A 17,185-nucleotide genomic window follows, 5' to 3' on the forward strand; every position below is an offset into this window, starting at 1 on the left:
CCGGGTCCGTCCGTCAATGTCTCCCTTTATTGTCGATAAACTTCCACTATACGCTCACATTCAAGCCTTACTTATCGTTGCCAGTGGCTTGTCCAGGAGAATCTTTCTCCTATTCCCACAATCCAATTGTTTCTAGATCAGAATCCTCCTATAGAATTTGAGGTATTGATCTTCTTGATACGAGAACAATTATTGTAATCAAAGAAAAAAAGTACCAATTCACCCATACGCCACGGCTATGCAATAACCAATATCCAGACTGTCTATGTGCGAGACAAGACAAAAGAGAAAGAAGAGTACAGGTCTTGGGAATCCATCTCGAGAGAAGGACTCCAGAGAATGGAACCTTTATAACCAACCAAGCGACCAAGCATAAAGAACACATGTAGATACCACACATCCTTACATCCAAATCATCACGACATCGCTCACGTCTCAATTTCTTACGGTTGACTAACCGTTCGATCGACGTTGGGTGAAGCTGCGTCGGATACTCTCGCCCCAGGCGGAATCACCCAACGACTGCATCACATCTTGTACATTCATCGCACTGTTCTCCCGCGAATGGTTAGATCCCGCGGGACTAACAGGCACATCCGGCCCAGCGTCGTAGGACGAGATGGTATGCGACCGTCCACGGCCTCCGGGCGACAGCGACGGACTGATGCTCGACCACTCGGTGGGCGAGCTGACATTCGACATGCGTCCTGTCAAGTTCGTGTCCAGCCGGGGCAGTTGCCGTGATGATGTCGGGCTGGCGGGGCCTCGGGTAGGCGAGATCGGCGACAGCATCGGCTGGGTGTCTTCGTTCCCGCTCATAATGTCACCGTGGGCCCCTGTGCTGACTCCAACGTCTTCTGCCACTGTCCCGGACTCGTCTTGATAACCGTCATCTACAAAGATCTCAGGGACGGTGAACTGCGGTACTTCGCTCATTCGTGATGATTTCTTGGCATTGACCTTGCGGCGGAATTCCCGCGACCAATACAGTGTGTCAAAGAAGCCGATCACCGTGTTTCGGCGCACAGCTTCCTCTACTCGCTGCAGACGCGCACGACGACGGAGGAATTCCTCTAATCTCAAGCTCTTGCTGTCGCTGATGACATTGTAATGAGCCAAGATCATCAGAACTGAGTGGAAGGAGATACCGCGCACTGGGTCCGCGGATACCAGCACCTCTTCATAAAACCGATTCAGTCGTTGTCGTCGCTTCCGAACCGTCTCAACTGGGATCCCCCGCAGAATCCGAGACATTTTGTCGAGGTCCACCCCTTCAACCACTCTTCTATGCGCAATGAGCGAATCCCTTTTGTCTACCCGACACTTCTCTAGAATCCGCCCAATCGTGAACTCGTCGTCATAGATGCGCATGGCAAAGTCGCCCGAGAGTTCCTTATCCAGTTAGTTACTCTGCTAACGCTTGTTTCGGGAGAGAACTTACGCCAAGCAGCCGGGGGAATTGTTCCTTGGTTATATACCCCGTACCGTCAGGATCATATGTCGCCCAGGCCTGCTTGAAGCGGCGAATTTCTTCACGGCTGATTGCGTAGAGCCCACTGCTCCGTTGATACACATAGGAAAAGCTCTCGAAGATCAACGACACAAATAGAGACACAAAGATATACATGCTGATGATGTTCCACGAAATGAAAAGTGGCCGAGCCCAGGCGGCGCTGCCGCAGTCGTCATTGAAGAAGTCGCTGTCGTATGTGCAAAAAGGTGGCACCATCGTCGCAAAATCTTCCATCAGTTGGTTCCATCCCTCCCCACAGCTCATTCGAAAGAGAAGAATGAGCGTCCTCGGAATGTCTCGGAAATTGATGTTATTATTCTCATTTTCCCCGAACTTCGTGAGACCGAAGGCCTGGTTCATGGCTATCGCATAGACAAGGAAAAGGACAAACCACGTAGCGAGTAAATTTCCAATAGCCGTCAAACTGGCTGCAGCCGTCTTGAAAAGTTGATCCAATTGGTTGTTTCGTGGAATCAGCAAGAGGGTGATGGACACAAGGAAAAGCTTGTTTAGCTCCACAATGACCTGATTCTTCAGCAGATAGTTGAGAATAGTTGTAATGAAGGTACCAGGGACGGCGATTAGTGAGTAGAGGTCCCAGGAGCTTCTACTGAACCGGTGCCAGCCCAGTCCCAAGAGTCGTATGAGGACGTTTGCAATATAGAAGAATGTGAAAGCAAAGAACAATGCCTCTGTGAATGCGTATGTCAGTACATAGGGAAACTAAGATAAGGGGTGCCGGACTCACGCCTTGTCAACTCCCACAAACGAGGTTCTGGGTAAAACTCCAGCACAAGCAAGAGGAGATGGAGGAGAAGAATGGTAGTCACGCATCTGGCCCATCGACCATGTTTCTTGACGGCAATCCGATAGCACCACAGCTTCCATTTACTGCTCTTGGTGTCGAGCGAGCGTTTTGACGGGGAAATTTGTCTCAAAAGCTTCCTCAACTCAAGCCAAGATCGCTGCTCAGCAGTTAGAAAGGCGACACCTGTCTGCTCAGTGTAATTTCGCATGAACACAGACACAAACAGTGTCAGGACGAAGACGGCACCAAGTAAATTGAAGACAATGAAGAAGAGGCCGTTGGCTGGCGCTGCAAATGACTGTGGCTGCATGTCCTTCCCTGTAATACTCATAGCGCTGCTTTGCACATCAATCCAGCCCTCCTGAGAGACAATCTGGAAAAGAATGAACAGAGCATCCCCAAAATTGTCAAAGTCGTAAAAAGGGTTTGAAGCGGCACGCGGTGCTAGAACGTCCCAGTTGTAGGGTGAGCTTAAGTATTCATTGATGCACTGGTTCAGACTGCCAACTATACTTCCGTCATTGCATTTGACCATTTGTCCGTTGTAAAGAGTGACACCGTAGATGGCAAATGGTATCAGAAAGCTCATTGAGACCAGGGCAGCCTATAAAATGATTAGTATGTGTCTTGCCTTGAACCACGAATAGCAGGCCAAGACTTACAGCGATGACCTTCCATCCACCCACGATGATGACTGAATGAAAGGTGTCCTTGGCACTGTCACTGACGTTCAGTAAACGCAGGGCCCTCAAGGCTTTGAAAGCCCCAATAGCTCTGGAGACGCCCCAATCCCTGAACAGTGAGCTGCCCACATTAATCCAAAGAGTGATCAAGACGATTCCATCGATGAAACCCCATGATCCACGAAAGTACGCATTTGGTGTCCAGAAAAAACCGTCTGCAATGACCTTAATGAGGGCTTCGATCGTGAACAATACTGCGAAGCCCGTATCGGTGTAAACATACCACGGCATAGCCTTGCCTTGCCATTGCACTTGATAATGGCGCTGATAGATTGGAGTAGTGATGCACGCAATCAGGACCATGGAAACAATCGCCGCGTAGACAAAAGCTGAAAATGTATACCAGACTGGCTTGTAGGGATCCACTCCTTCAACTCGTTGATGCCCGCGTCCCGGCCCAACGATACGTTGACACAGTCTCCGAACGGGATTGTCAGGCGCGAAGATGAACAGCGACTTGTTATAATTCGGGTGTCTCATCAAATACTCTCGCTGTGCTCGTTTCCGCTGCTCCGCGGCGGAAACCACCTCCTTGGCCATTTCCTTCGGATCTAGCTCTTCGTATGCTCTAGAGAATTTCAGTTTGGAATAGAAGGGATTCGGCTCCCTGCGCAAAACAGACGTGGTGATGGCCGTCCACCACCGCGAGAACACGCCAGGGCGGACGGTTTCCTCCGCTGCGGCCGCTGCAGTCTCTAAAGGTACATTGTCCCCTCGCCGACTTTCCGTAGGCGCTTCTTGCTCATCAAGGAATTCCCGTACAACGGCATCTTTCAGTAGCATTTCTAGGGCCGCTGGCCCATGATCAAGAGGATCCCTGTAGCGGTTGGAGTCTCTGCCCAGCAGGAGGATCTTCGACAGAGACAGGTTCCCCTGAGAATTACTGCTGTCCTGTTTCTGCTCTAGGAATGCCCTGACCTGCTGCAATCGTTTCTCGTCTTCAGAAACGTCGAAACTCTCTTGGATGACAGCAATGAACATGTTGAGAACGATGAAGTTCGCCACGATGAACCATAAGATAAAGAAAATGGCTGAGATCCAGGCAGTGTTGAACGGGTACGTAAACGTGGTTGCATCGTATAGCATGGTAGTCCAATTTTCGCTGGACAAGATCTGATACATGCCGATGAATGAATTGTAGATATCAGCGAAGTTGATATCAATATTGTTACCATCATTGTTCTCTGCGGGTATCTGGCCGCGGAAAAGTTGTGTTGCGAAAATGGACGCAAGGAATGTAATCAGGAACACGAACATGATCAGGTTCAACAGACCAGTCGTGTTACGAAAGACAACCATGATGAGGTTCCTGGTGACAGAGAACGCGAGTACCACTCGGTATACTCGGAGAATCTGAAAGAGAGTGAGAACATCATACGGACGCCCCGAATGCTTGATTGCGGGTATCTGGATGACGCAGGTAATGATCGCGAGTCCTAGATCAACCCAGTTCCGGCGACTTCGGTGGAATCTGCGCCAATCGGATGCAAAACGTAGCATGATTTCACAAAGAAGGATGATCGTGACAAAGGTCTCGACAACGTTGATAAGATTGACTCGGTCCTCCTCCATGGTCGAGCTTCTCATAGCCTGCACAACGAGATCGAGAATGATGATGCCAATCCAGAGCCATTCCGTCTTGTCATAGAGGCGTTTGAAAGTACTAATTTTGCGGGTAGATGTGTCCTCCTTATCAACTGAGTCGATTTTCTGAACAGCGAAGGCACTTCGCTTGCTCTCTTCTCGGATGACTTGAAATGAGTGCGTGATCACTGCAACCAGCAGATTGACCAACCACAGACTTAGAATGACGATTCCGAACGCGAAGAAAAGAGCAGCTGCAAGATAATCACTGTCGGTAGTGTAGTATAGAAGATCTGAAAAGGTGTTCGAGCTCATGATCACGAAGACAAGCTCCAGCGAATGCAGGATGTTATCGAAATTGACTGTTCCCCTATACGGATTGGTGTTTTCAACACAAATGGAGCCTTGGGGGCAGAGATACCCTTTCGCATCTGAACCGCTCGAAGTCAGATCCTTTTTCAACCAAGGCTCTTTTGCGCCAGTGGTTGCATTGAGGTATCCACCGCAGAACTGTAGCGTGCCGTACGGATCGTTGAGATCAAAGTCAGTCTCATTGTCACGACCGAGCCAGCGGCAAGTGCGTCGGAAGCTCGACTTGAAGCTCTGGATCCCGACAATAGCAAACAGTAGCCAGAAGAAGCCTATAAGGAATGCAACATGAACAAGCAAGGGAGCTGCTTTCTTGAGACTTCGGAGAATAACCTGTTTCGATCAGCTACCCGATTCAAACTGATAAAGGTCTCTTAACTTACGGATGTGCCGTTGGTGAGCGCAAGAAGACGCAAGATGCGAAGGCAGCTGAGCATGCGAAACACGTATAACTGCTGCCGAGTTTCGACACCGTTGAGAGAGAGTAAGAAGGATACCCAGAATGCTACGACGGCGACGAAGTCGAGGCGATTGAACGAATGTCGGAGAAAAGCACGGTGTGCGAGTCGCACGCGGCGTGGCTGTAAAGGGTCATCGATGACTTCTGGCTGCAACTGATCGAAACCGCCAGTGAAAGTGCGTAGAATGGAGGCCTGCTGTGGCTCTGGAGTGCTAGAGGCTTGTTTCGAGGTAAATTGCCGTTGCGGTGCAAGTAGATTCTTCCCTTTCTCCGCCACTGCCTTTCTCAACCCCAGCGATCGATCCAGGGTACTGTATTCCGCCGGATTGATGATAAGGCCCGACACCAAGATCTTGGCTATTAGTTCCAATGTATAGATAACAAAGATGACAAAATAAGCGTAGTCCATGGGATTAGAGCCCCAGCGCACAGATCGCGGATGATCCCAGACCGACTTTGCCGATTCAAGAGCCAGCAATATCGTTTGAATGATGATCACAACCAGAATAAAAGGCTCCATGAAAGGATGAACTAGTATGTCGCATAGTCGCACCCGTATAGGATTGTCCGGACCCAGGATTCCGAGTGCTTTGCCTCTCAGAGGATTGTTGTACATCCTCCACGCTTTGCTCGCGGATGTTCTGGTCCGTGATATTTGACCATCAGGCATTCCGACAGACGGCGCATCGTGTGCATATCCACTCAAGGAGGGAAGCGACGGAGGTTCTTCGAGTCGTGCATTCTTGTGCTGTTCCTCCCTCATAATCGCTTGTTCAACCACCTCCGGCTCATTGCTCAGGTTAACAACACGCTGGGACATCGACTTCATCATCGAACTCGCACGCTGCAAAGCAGACCCAGTGGCCGAAGGAGACAAGGAACGGGCCCGACTATCTCCAGCGCTGCTGCTCCCGCGACGTCTCCGACCCAAACCGCTCTCAAGATGTGGCAGATCATCACCCAAACGAGACTCCGAATGCGAATCGGGAGGGAAACGGTCGCTGTGCGTGCTGCTTCGGTCATCCTGTCCACCCGAAAAGTTGTGAGAAGCTCCGCTGATGGGCTGAAGAAAGCGATGATCGGTCAACGGGGCAGTATCCTCATAGGTATCGGTTGGGGAAAGATAATGTTCAGCTTCCTGCGGCCCGAAGTCATCGAGAGGTACGTTCGTCAAGTCGGAGCTGGATTCGCGACGTCGCGCTGAAGGCGTGGTGCTAAGTGTCGGGTCGAAGCTGAGGCCCACCGACGACATTGCCTGAGCAAATGTCCCTGGATCCTCGACATGGAACGCATCTCCATTATTATGGACGACGTGTTGTGGACGTGCACGCCGTGCGACTGGCGGGGGTTCAACAGGGGACTCCTCCGACACCCTCTCATAGTTACTCAAAGACCCTCCTCTTCTCAAAGACCGCCTCGAGAGAAATCTGCTTCCCACGCGACTTGTCCTAACCTGACTACGCTCCGACGGCCCGGAAAGGTCTTGTAAAGGGATCGAGTGATCTGTGAGAGCATTGTCTTCGTCATGGCCGCGATGGTGGCTATTCGAAGCCATCGTAGGCAGATATAATGCGCTAGCCGAATGTAGACATTGCAGACTGCAGCTGCGGAAATCGTACCTGTGTCAATGTCTTGCGATTAGGGACAATTCGACAGTAGATATAAAGAGAAAGAGTTGCTTTCTGCTAAGTTATTTTCTTCGGTTCAGGAACTTACTAGGTACTGTTGTTGCCTTGCCAAGTATGCGGGAACGAATGTTCTTCTTTAACAACACAAGTTCTCCCGAACCTATCAGGCCAAACTAGCGGGACTGCGGGAGTCTGCGGGCTTTTGTCCAGAGGGAAATAAGGCCAGTGTGACAGAAGACGCAGGCTACTGTACCACTCGCCCTCAGATCGCGATATTATTGAACAAGCATGAGCAGCGGAGCTCTGCTTGGATTGCGCCAACGCGGCCAAAACTGGGGCGGTTGGCCACAAGCCGGCTTCTGTGTGGTTCGTTGAACTTGGTCTCAGCTGCGCTGGAACCTGAGACTCTGGAACCCACGCTTGTGGCTCTTCCAAATTTAGCCATTTTTAATTTCTTACTCTGTACGTACCTCTCTAAATTGGATCATCAATAGTAGTACAAAGTCTATCTGCTTCTTTGTTGACTTCATGGTTTACAGTAGCGACGGATTTTTGTTTGGCTTGTATATGAGGTTTGCCGATATAGCCTAGCCCACAGGGCCAATGAGCTATGCGGGCTCTAGCCTGTCTCCTGTGATCCCGTATCTAGTGAGAGAAATATAGCTCTGAAACTATACTCTATTAATGATTGTGTTACGCTGAATCGACGCCTTGCACGGAGTGTTTTAGCTCGTCACAATCTCTGAGCAAAGTTCGGCACCTGGCCTTGCCTATAAACCGCTAAGTAGTAAATCTGGGAGTCCAAGTTGCTTCTTCATGCTGCAATGTGTCGGAAGGATTGATGGACCGGCAGTACCCAAGGCTTTTGGTTCTCTAGTGTAAATCTTCTGCTGCAAATGCGACGCTTCTAGTGGACGGATTCATCATGGCAAGAGAAGGTAGTTACAGGAGGTTCTTGGTACAAGACGCGTGGCTCAATCAATCTGTCTCCATCTGATTCTCCTGATCCGATTCCTTAACATGGTCCCGAACACCTCTGAGAAAAGCTTCAACAGCATCCCCGCCACCAAGAGGAACCCCTCCTCTACGCATGAAACCACCATTTTCAACAGGGATCTTGAGGGCCTCGCTTATGCTTGGTAGGCCGCCATCTCTGATAGCCACAGTCAAGCTAGCAAGACTCTGTGAGAATTGAGGGGAATGAAGGACTTTTCGTAAGATGCTCTTCTTTTGCGATAGGTCGAGCGAGAGCATTGCTGCTTCCACGATCTCCGGATCGGTCTCAGCAAGCGACACATCTTCGGATTCCTGCGCCAAAAGGAGGAGGGTCGGTGGTAGATAGCTTAAGAGGCTGTCAACAGTTTCATCGTCAGCAGACTCTAGAAAAGGGATCGTAGATGATGGCGAAAGGAGGTCTTGTAGCGTGGTGAAAGGTCTGTCGGGGTCTTGGGACTGGTTTTGGTTCCCCTGCAAGGACCTCAAGAAGCTCTGTACAACAGACGAAGGGTTCGAGTCGGCGGCCGCCCTGAGAAAACCAGATCAGCTCAGAAACTTCAGTACAGCGATGGTCTAAAACCAGGAATCTTTCGGTGCGGGATCGAACTCGACCGGAAGCAGGAAGATGTACCTACGCTCTTCCACCGTCAGCACCACCCTCCCTCGCTTCTTCTCCTTCTTCTCTGATGTCTCCACCCGTTGCGTCCGGGCCGGCTCCTCCACTGCTGCCTCCGTGGTTATGGTTTGGATTATGGTCCACGCCCTCGACATCCTCCATCGTCTCATCGTCGTCGCCGCCGCCAGAAGGACCACCTCTGGGAAGGTTGGCAATTGCATGCGCGACGTCGACTTCTTCACCCTGAAGTAATTCGTTGACAATTTCGCCTAGCTTGAGATCTCTGGGACTGAACCAGCTCGGATCACCCCTCTCATGCTGAGATTTTGACTGGAGCCAGAATAGATAGCGCTGCGAGCTGGAGGAGAACTTCAATACGAAGATTCGGCCGTTGGTGGGTGCATCTTTGCCAGCTGGTTGATAAGGGGTGAAGGTTCCGTCTGATGGGACCATTACGAGATCCAATTCGGGTTCGTCATGAGGAGCGGTTCTTGGACGCCAGCAAAAATGCACCAATTCATCCTCGGAGTAGAGGTAGATGTAGCCTGGTGTGGGCTTCGGCTTGACCACGGGGTTTGAACTTGAGACCTGTTATTCGGAGAAACTTTAGTGTTAGTGACGGTCATAAAGGAGTTGACAGACCGAATCCTGGCCTTTTGATAGGCAGAAGGGCGAGGTTACGATGCCGGAGTTGCAGAGGCAGTCACTCACATCTAGGTCACAGATACCAGCTTTGAACGTAATGATTGGAGCTATAGACATGGTGGAGATCTATGAGAATGGGAAATAAAGGTGGAAAAAATGGTGGAGCTGGACTTTGCCGGCCGTCTTGTGATGTTGATTGAGACGGGATGGTGTTGTTGTGATGGTTGGTAAGCTCTGAAGTAGTAATGGGTTCTAGCAGGATACGTCAGTTCAAGAAGATGGGGCTGAGAAGCTTCCATTGCGCTAGAGGTTTCTACGGGTGACCGGATCTCGACACCTCAGGCAAGCCGCAGTGACCTTATCAGGGGCTCCAAATCGGCACTAGCGCGATTCGGTTAATTGATAGGGCTCGCGTTCCCACAAACCTCAGGATTTCCGCCCGGGGCCGCAGGTAGTCAGTCACACTTCAATCCAACAACCACCCGCCGTCGACAACCACCCACCCCCTCCTACTTTCTTTTCAGACCACCTTCGTCCCCGGTAGCCAATATGTCGGACTCTACTGTTGGCCAGACGAAGCAGTTTGGAAAGGGCCAGAGGACCGTTCCGGCTCAGAAGGCCCAGAAATGGTACCCCGTTGATGACGAGTCGCAGCCTAAGAAAGTCAGTACGCCCTATACAGAGAGAAATGTCTGATCGGAGATGTGGTTTTATTTATGAATGAATGCGACGATTGCGCCGGTCAATGATGCCGCTTTTTGTGGGTGGATCAGGGCCAGTGTCAATGTGAACATGAATTGATAAGAGAAATCGCATCTCCGCTACATATCAATGACTTGCAGGTGTGTCCGGGTTCGTGGGAACAAGAGTTTTCTGACATGGTTTTCGTTGTGCATTTGAACAGGTTCGCAAGGCTATTCGTCCTACCAAGCTCCGGGAAAGCCTTCAGCCCGGTACTATTCTGATCCTCCTCGCCGGTCGCTTCCGTGGCAAGCGTGTCATCCTCCTCAAGCACCTTGACCAGGGTGTCCTCCTCGTTACCGGTCCCTTCAAGATCAACGGTGTTCCTCTCAGACGGGTGAACGCTCGCTACGTGATCGCCACTAGCAAGCGTGTGGACATCAGCAGCGTCGACCAGAGCGTCCTCGAGAAGGTCAGCGCTTCTGACTACTTCACCAAGGAGAAGAAGGCCGAGAAGAAGACCGAGGAGGCTTTCTTCAAGCAGGGAGAGAAGCCCGAGGTATGTGAATTCCGTCGATCAACTGGATCCTATGCACGGTGGAGGGGGAAATTACTCAGTCGTGAATCGATGACACGTACTAATATGCGACTATTCACAACAGAAGAAGAAGGTTGCCAGCGCTCGTGCCAGTGACCAGAAGGCTGTCGACCAGTCCATCCTGGCCTCCGTCAAGAAGGAGGCCTTCCTCGGCAGCTACCTCGCCAGCACCTTCAGCCTCCGGAACGGCGACAAGCCCCACGAGATGAAGTGGTAAACGTGCGTGGCGGCCGCGGGTTCGGTAGTGATTGTGGAGGAAACCTTGCGCGAGGGGCGGCTTGGATTGCAAATGGGCGTCCCCATTCCCCGGGGATAGCATTTCTCTTTTTGCAGCGCGGGAGGAACAAGTTCATGAAATAATGTAACTCGATACGGGCTCCGTCTTTGCTTAGGATTGCGGTCAATTCGGAAAAACCGGTTGTCATTTCCTTGTTTCAACGAAAAGTCCCTCCAGCGTGGCCCGATTTGCAGGACCTCTTAAAAAGAAAAGCCGAAATGTCAAAGAAAAAAAAAAGAATACCTTTTCCAGCTGTTACACGTGCCCTTCAAAAGACTAGGCTGGGCGTTATCGTTTAATGTTAAGTATGATACATCTCTCATTTCCAGGTTCAGGTCGAGATCCAAAATGGGGACATCTTAGGTTCTGTTCCAACTTCCAACTTCCAGTTTCGTGCATATCGCCATCCCTCTTTATCCAACGCCCAAGCGACATCGTTGCGCAGCGGGTACCCGCCAAAATGGACATGCGATCGCGACCTCACAAATAGACTACATGCTTTGAACTGTCTCGAGAAATGCAGCAGACGTCTCTGTACGGAGTAGTAGCACACCGAACCCATGCATCATCAAACATCCAACACCAAATCCAAAATATAGAAGCGACATCGCACCCATATAATCATATATCTACAAAAAGCCATGACCTCATGAACCCACAACCCAAAATCATTCATCCCTCCGCCGCCTCCTCCGCAGCCGACGACTCTCCTCCCTAACCCTCCTCGTAGACTCCTCCACCGCCCTCCGAATCTTCTCATCGATATCCCCGTCCTGGCTCAGACTACTGCTAAGCTGACTCTGCGCATCCTCCATAACACTAGCCGTTCCATCCTCACCGCCATCGCCGACGGTCGTCCCACAAATCCAGTCCAGGATACCCCAAGGCCCGAAATTCCCTTCCGCCCCACTTAGCAAATGCACATCCGTGCGACGCGCAATGCCACCCAGGAAGAAACTCGTCGGCATCACAGAGTACCCGGAGAAGGCAAACGTTTCCTCAATGGATATTATGGACAGGTAGAGGAGGTAGGTGAGCATGTGGAGGCGGAAGAGCATGGCAGGTGCGTACGTTGGGATGAAGTTGGCGAGGAGGTATGCGACGGGGTGATCATAGTGCGCAGTGAGAGGGAACGGTGCGCGCAGTGAGTGATACCATGTTTCATGGTACTTTGCGACGCTATACTGCTTGGAGTGGAGGGCGTAGCGATGGACGGCGTATGCTAGGATCTGCGGTGTCGCAGAATGTGTCAACTTCAGGCCACAGAGCTTATTCATCCAGAGGACGAGAGATCACTCACCTCTCTCCCGAACAAACCGCGGAGCAAGTCTTTGACAATCTCCCAGGGCATCGGCAGTCTCATGGACACTCTGAGAGCGCTGCGCATTCCGAGCACCTTGGTGCGAACGACCTCAATGGCGGCTTGCGCGGCGATGCTCAAAGCAAGGTTGGCCAGCGCCCATCCCGCGACCTTGAAATCCTTCGCTCGGATTTTGCTGCGCTTGCTTCCCGCAGGAAGGCCAATCTCGCCATGCGCCTTGATCACCACTGCTGCGGAGGGTGTCAAGATGTCAAACAGGAAGAAGAGGACCGAGGGCAAGACGTAAAAGAAGAGTCGCACGGCCACGGTACCGAACAATTCAACCCTGAGAGGTGGATGCGACAGCACAAGTGTCGACCATGTCATAAAGAAGAAAAGTAAGTTGAGACTTGTGCTGTACGAGGAAATCGTAGGAATGAGAAATAGAGAAAGGACTGGCAGGGAGAAGAGCGCATCCATCTTGTTTGCGATCTGCGCTTAGCTTTTGGTATAAGTGTTTCGAGACGTGCCTGCTTGATTCAATGATCGCATATTCAAAGCTTCATAGCTAAAGTTAGAATATGCAATCTCCTGCCTGCAACTTGCAGATGTGTCTGACATGGCGATATTGTGGCTGGGGTCCGAAGTACCAAGTAGGGCATGGGTTTCGCTGCTTGTGGAGATCCCGATAAGCTCTACGTCACTATCAGCAAAGCGATCAGCACAGCTTTTAGCCTACAGGTAGAACAATGGAATTGTTGTGCTTGCTAAATTGACGACAACTTAGTGATTAAAATATGGGACCTTCAAAAATGAAGGTAGCGATCAGGTCGTTCGAGGACCGTGTTCAGGTAAGGACAAGGAATGGAAAAGACGCTGTTATCTACAGCAGGACACTACCTAGGTATATATTGCTTCACCATGTACGCCAGTATACTCATTTGATTTCCCCAACGCTGAGCAGCTATCTTAGGATACATCGCCATAACTCTTGATTCAATCCAATCACCTCACCCAGATTTCTAGAGACTTACGGAGGTATCTAATGAGGATACTGATGAGTTTGGCTCCTCTATGCGCGTTCTTTATTGATTTGCAAAAGTCTCGAGATGTTGCAAAAGCACGATTGTACAATCAAATTAGGCGATGGGCATTTATCAAGCAGAAGAAAATAACAATAGTAATTTCGTTTCATCGACTTGATACCTGAGGCTTAGGCACAGGAGCATTACAAATAACGGTAAGAGACAGAGCAAAACGCTCGAGGGTATCTAAGAATGCACCACACAATAGGAACATGACGATACCAAACTCCTACTTCGACTGGGATGATGGGACGCCGTTCTTCGAGCCCCAATTGAAAGCCTTCTTTCGGAGATCGGGAATCACCTGCAGGAATACCAGGTTACTGAGCCAGCTGGTCAAAGTATCGCCAATGATCGAATTCCTACGGCTGGCACCAAGAGCACTGGCTTTCATCATGTGACCGACAAACATTGTGGTAATCAAATAATCGCCTTTCTCTAAGCCTTGGATCGAAGCCCTAGCGACTTCAACCGGACGCTGTGGCTTGTCGGCAGCTTCCAGTTCCTTTGTAAGTTCTGGCTTAATTTGTTGCTCGTTGTCATAACCGGGGCTGAGAATGCCCATTGGGAAGATAGTATGAATCTTGACATCAGCGGGTGGAGCTGCATTTCTGGATTTCGCTGCCCGAGCACCGTTGTACACCTCGATCTCTTGACTCAGAGTATCGGCCAGAGATCGAATCGCGGCCTTGGCCGGAGAATAGGGAGCGTATCCCGCAATAGAGACAAAAGCAAGTGTGGAACAGGTGAAGATAAGATGTCTCTGAGGCAACGGTACCTGCTGGCTGGGGGGGATGGGCTTGAGCCAGCTCTTGAGAGTCGCATGTGCCGTATTCGCAGCGGTCCAATATACGGTGTCCATCTGGCTTCGCAGTGTGTTGACCGGGGTTTCGACGAAAAAACCAGGCTCGCAGTAGCCAGCGCAACACCAAACGACATCTGGAGTCTGACCCTGATTCCACTCAGTGACCTCGGCCATGACACGCTCGCATTCTGCGGCATCTGTCAAGTCGGCACTTATATAGTGGAATCTTTGTTTGCTGGCATATTGGGCGGATCCCTGAACTAATGTGAGCGCCATAGATTGAATGCAGAGACTGGATGTCTGTACCTTAATGGCCTCCAGAGCTTCTCTGAGCTTCGGAACGGTGCGGGCCACGATAACGACGTTGGCACCCTTTTCAGCGAGTTGGCAGGCGACAGCCTTGCCCATTCCATCGGAACCACCAGTAACAACAATGGTCTACAGAGAAATGATCAGCATGCCGTACGATCCAATATGAGAGTTCCCAACATACCCGACCCTCAACGGGAAAATGATTTGTTCGAGAGCCAAACATTTTGGATATGCTATATACGATAAGACCGCAGAGAACGAGTGAAATTCCCAATGTAGCAGGGGAGAAATTATAGGGTATAAACGAATGAACTTGAGACATGAGAATAGATACCAGGGAGGAAAATTCAGGAAGAGGAAGAAGAAAGTGGCTATGAACGAAACCAATGATTAGATGAGCTCCTGCCTGAAATGGTCGTCAAGTCAACTTCGCATCTTGTGAAGAAGGAGCTCATAACAGAAGGTTCCTGGATACCTGAGGCAAAATTCCCGTACGCACCGATACCAGATCCCTGGTGGTTTCGTACCATTGAGCAGTGTCCCGCTCGTATTGATCGGTAATTAGACAAATAAAACAAACATACCTTACTTAGTTTAGCACCGCGACGGCGGTGAGAAGTAAATCCCAAAATTTTATTGCGACAGTTATCAACTCGATACAGTCGATCTTGGTCAAATAAGCCCACATCGTCATTTTGCCTCGAAAATGGCCAAGAAAAGGAAGGCTGGCGGTCGCCCTGCGAAGCAGAACTCCGCTCAGGAGTCTGAGCGCACAAAGTTCGCTTTCGAGGAAAGGTTCGACGATTCCGAGGATGAGTTTCAAGCGGGCCGCGACCACATTTTGCTGGAAGAAGCCCCGGAGGCAAAGAGACGGAGGAAAACGGCTGAGCAAGGTTTGTCTGAGTAATTGATTTTGCATTCGTCCTGTTCATTCCTGACTTTGTATCCTGTAGAGGAATCGCTTCAGCCATCTGACGAGGAGATCATGGGCTACGAGTCCCTGGACGAAGACGACCTAGACGACGAGGAAGATTACGATGAAGATGTCTATGAAGATGAGGATGATGATGATGACATGGGAATGGGTTCATCGAGGGCCAAAAAGTCCCGCCGTGGTGATAGCCCTGGCTCGAATGCTTCAGAAGATGAGGAGGGCATTGCTGCATGGGGAGCGTCCAAGAAGGATCTTTACAACGCCGATCAAATCGAGACCGAAGCTGATGCGCTCGAAGAAGAGGCGGAAGCAAAGCGACTCCAACAGAAGCATCTACAAGCCATGAACGAGGAAGACTTCGGCTTCGACGAAACGGAATGGGTTGAATCTGGCAAGAAGGAAGACGCAGAGGATGAGGCTGGTGCGGTAACGGAAGTTCTTCCGCAGGTGGAGATCACAGACGAAATGAGCACAGAAGAGAAACTCAAAATCCTAAAGTCGAGATATCCCGAGTTCGAGCCATTGGCCAAAGATTTTGTCGACCTTCAAGCAAAACATGCCGAGCTCGAAAAAGCTGCCAAAGCCGTGAAGGCCCCGGAAGACGAGGAAGCGCTCTTGGGACCAGCCCCGGCTCCCGTCATAAAGTTACGTGCTCTGTCGGCCTACCTGGGAGCGATCAGCATGTACTTCATGCTTCTGTCGTCGTCTCAGGACGCATCTGGAAAACCGTCCCCTCTTCCGCCAGCTCAACTGCGAGCTCATCCGGTCATGGGCTCATTAGTCAAGTTCAGAAAGCTCTGGGAGACGGTCAAGGATCTCTCCGTTCCCGAAATCACCAAGGAGGATGATACGAAGAAGCAACAGAGCAACCAGCACTCAGACGCCCCTCTATCGACAACCAAGAAGCAAGTCCAGAAGAGCAAACAACTACAAGAACCGAAGAAGAAGAAGAACGAAAAGAAGCAATCTAAAGCGCAGCGCGCGGCCGAGGCAGCACAGGCGGAAGCCGAAGCCCGCAGAGCAGAGAAGCTGCGCGAGACGGAAGCGAACCTTGCGGACCTTTCAAAACTTGTCTCCGAGCCCACCAAGAAGCGCAAGATCCAGAAAACCAAGTCAGCAAAAGACGCCGAAGACTCCGACTTTGGTGATGAGGATGCTCTTACAGCCAAGGAGGCCGAAGAAAAGGCCAGACAGAAGCGCTCGCTGCGTTTCTACACCTCCCAGCTTGCACAGAAAGCCAATAAGCGCAGTGCGGCTGGCCGAGACGCTGGTGGTGATGCGGATCTGCCTTATCGCGAGCGGTTGAAGGATCGTCAAGCTCGCTTGAATGCTGAGGCCGAGAAGCGTGGTAAGCAGAGACCAGACAAGATGGAGGAGCTTGGCGGCGACAGTGATGAGGAAGACCATAGAGTCGCCAAGGAGATCAGAGGCGGCGGGCCCGGAACCGACGATGACGAGTATTACGATATGGTCGCGGCCCGCTCGAAGCAGAAGAAGGACGACAAGAAGGCCCGCGCAGAGGCTTATGCGGCCGCAGCCCGCGAAGGCGGACGCGTGGAGATCCAAGAGGAGATTGGACCAGACGGCAAACGTGCCATCACCTACCAGATCGAGAAGAACAAGGGTCTTGCGCCGAAGCGGAATAAGGATTCCCGCAACCCCCGTGTCAAGAAGAGGAAGAAGTTTGAAGAGAAGAAGAAGAAGCTTGGCAGCATCCGCCAGATTTACAAGGGTGGTGAAGGTCCTGGTGGCTACGGTGGTGAACTCACCGGTATCAAGAAGAACCTGGTCAAGAGTGTCAAGCTATAGATCATCGTTCACTTGTCCTGTT

At 50.9% G+C, this 17,185-nt stretch overlaps 6 protein-coding genes across 6 annotated transcripts; 2 read left to right on the forward strand and 4 right to left on the reverse strand.

The window, feature by feature from the left end:
• Window positions 1-453: 453 nt before the first annotated feature.
• On the reverse strand, window positions 454-7,032 carry cch1 (calcium channel protein CCH1; the record flags this gene model as incomplete). The annotated part of the gene is made up of 5 exons (XM_026754072.1): window positions 454-1,392; window positions 1,442-2,205; window positions 2,262-2,925; window positions 2,984-5,350; window positions 5,401-7,032. The coding sequence occupies 5 exons, from the start codon at window positions 7,030-7,032 to the stop codon at window positions 454-456; spliced, it is 6,366 nt and encodes a 2,121-aa protein (XP_026610466.1).
• A 1,051-nt stretch (window positions 7,033-8,083) lies between these two features.
• Window positions 8,084-9,479, reverse strand: CDV56_101607 (uncharacterized protein; the record flags this gene model as incomplete). The annotated part of the gene is made up of 3 exons (XM_026755226.1): window positions 8,084-8,630; window positions 8,737-9,305; window positions 9,360-9,479. The coding sequence occupies 3 exons, from the start codon at window positions 9,477-9,479 to the stop codon at window positions 8,084-8,086; spliced, it is 1,236 nt and encodes a 411-aa protein (XP_026610467.1).
• A 432-nt stretch (window positions 9,480-9,911) lies between these two features.
• CDV56_101853 (60S ribosomal protein eL6) lies at window positions 9,912-10,858 on the forward strand (the record flags this gene model as incomplete). Its single annotated transcript, XM_026755472.1, has 3 exons — window positions 9,912-10,025; window positions 10,267-10,602; window positions 10,706-10,858. The coding sequence occupies 3 exons, from the start codon at window positions 9,912-9,914 to the stop codon at window positions 10,856-10,858; spliced, it is 603 nt and encodes a 200-aa protein (XP_026610468.1).
• A 728-nt stretch (window positions 10,859-11,586) lies between these two features.
• On the reverse strand, window positions 11,587-12,698 carry CDV56_102084 (sterol desaturase family protein; the record flags this gene model as incomplete). Its single annotated transcript, XM_026755703.1, has 2 exons — window positions 11,587-12,147; window positions 12,219-12,698. 2 exons carry the CDS (start codon window positions 12,696-12,698, stop codon window positions 11,587-11,589), a joined length of 1,041 nt encoding a protein of 346 aa, XP_026610469.1.
• Window positions 12,699-13,532: 834 nt separating this feature from the next.
• On the reverse strand, window positions 13,533-14,643 carry ksrA (3-dehydrosphinganine reductase; the record flags this gene model as incomplete). Its single annotated transcript, XM_026755969.1, has 3 exons — window positions 13,533-14,363; window positions 14,415-14,546; window positions 14,602-14,643. 3 exons carry the CDS (start codon window positions 14,641-14,643, stop codon window positions 13,533-13,535), a joined length of 1,005 nt encoding a protein of 334 aa, XP_026610470.1.
• Window positions 14,644-15,126: 483 nt separating this feature from the next.
• CDV56_102563 (something about silencing 10 family protein) lies at window positions 15,127-17,163 on the forward strand (the record flags this gene model as incomplete). Its single annotated transcript, XM_026756182.1, has 2 exons — window positions 15,127-15,313; window positions 15,374-17,163. The coding sequence occupies 2 exons, from the start codon at window positions 15,127-15,129 to the stop codon at window positions 17,161-17,163; spliced, it is 1,977 nt and encodes a 658-aa protein (XP_026610471.1).
• Window positions 17,164-17,185: the final 22 nt, after the last annotated feature.

Source organism: Aspergillus thermomutatus, assembly GCF_002237265.1.
Source record: "Aspergillus thermomutatus strain HMR AF 39 chromosome Unknown NODE_311, whole genome shotgun sequence".
NCBI classification, from domain to species: Eukaryota; Fungi; Ascomycota; class Eurotiomycetes; order Eurotiales; family Aspergillaceae; genus Aspergillus; species Aspergillus thermomutatus.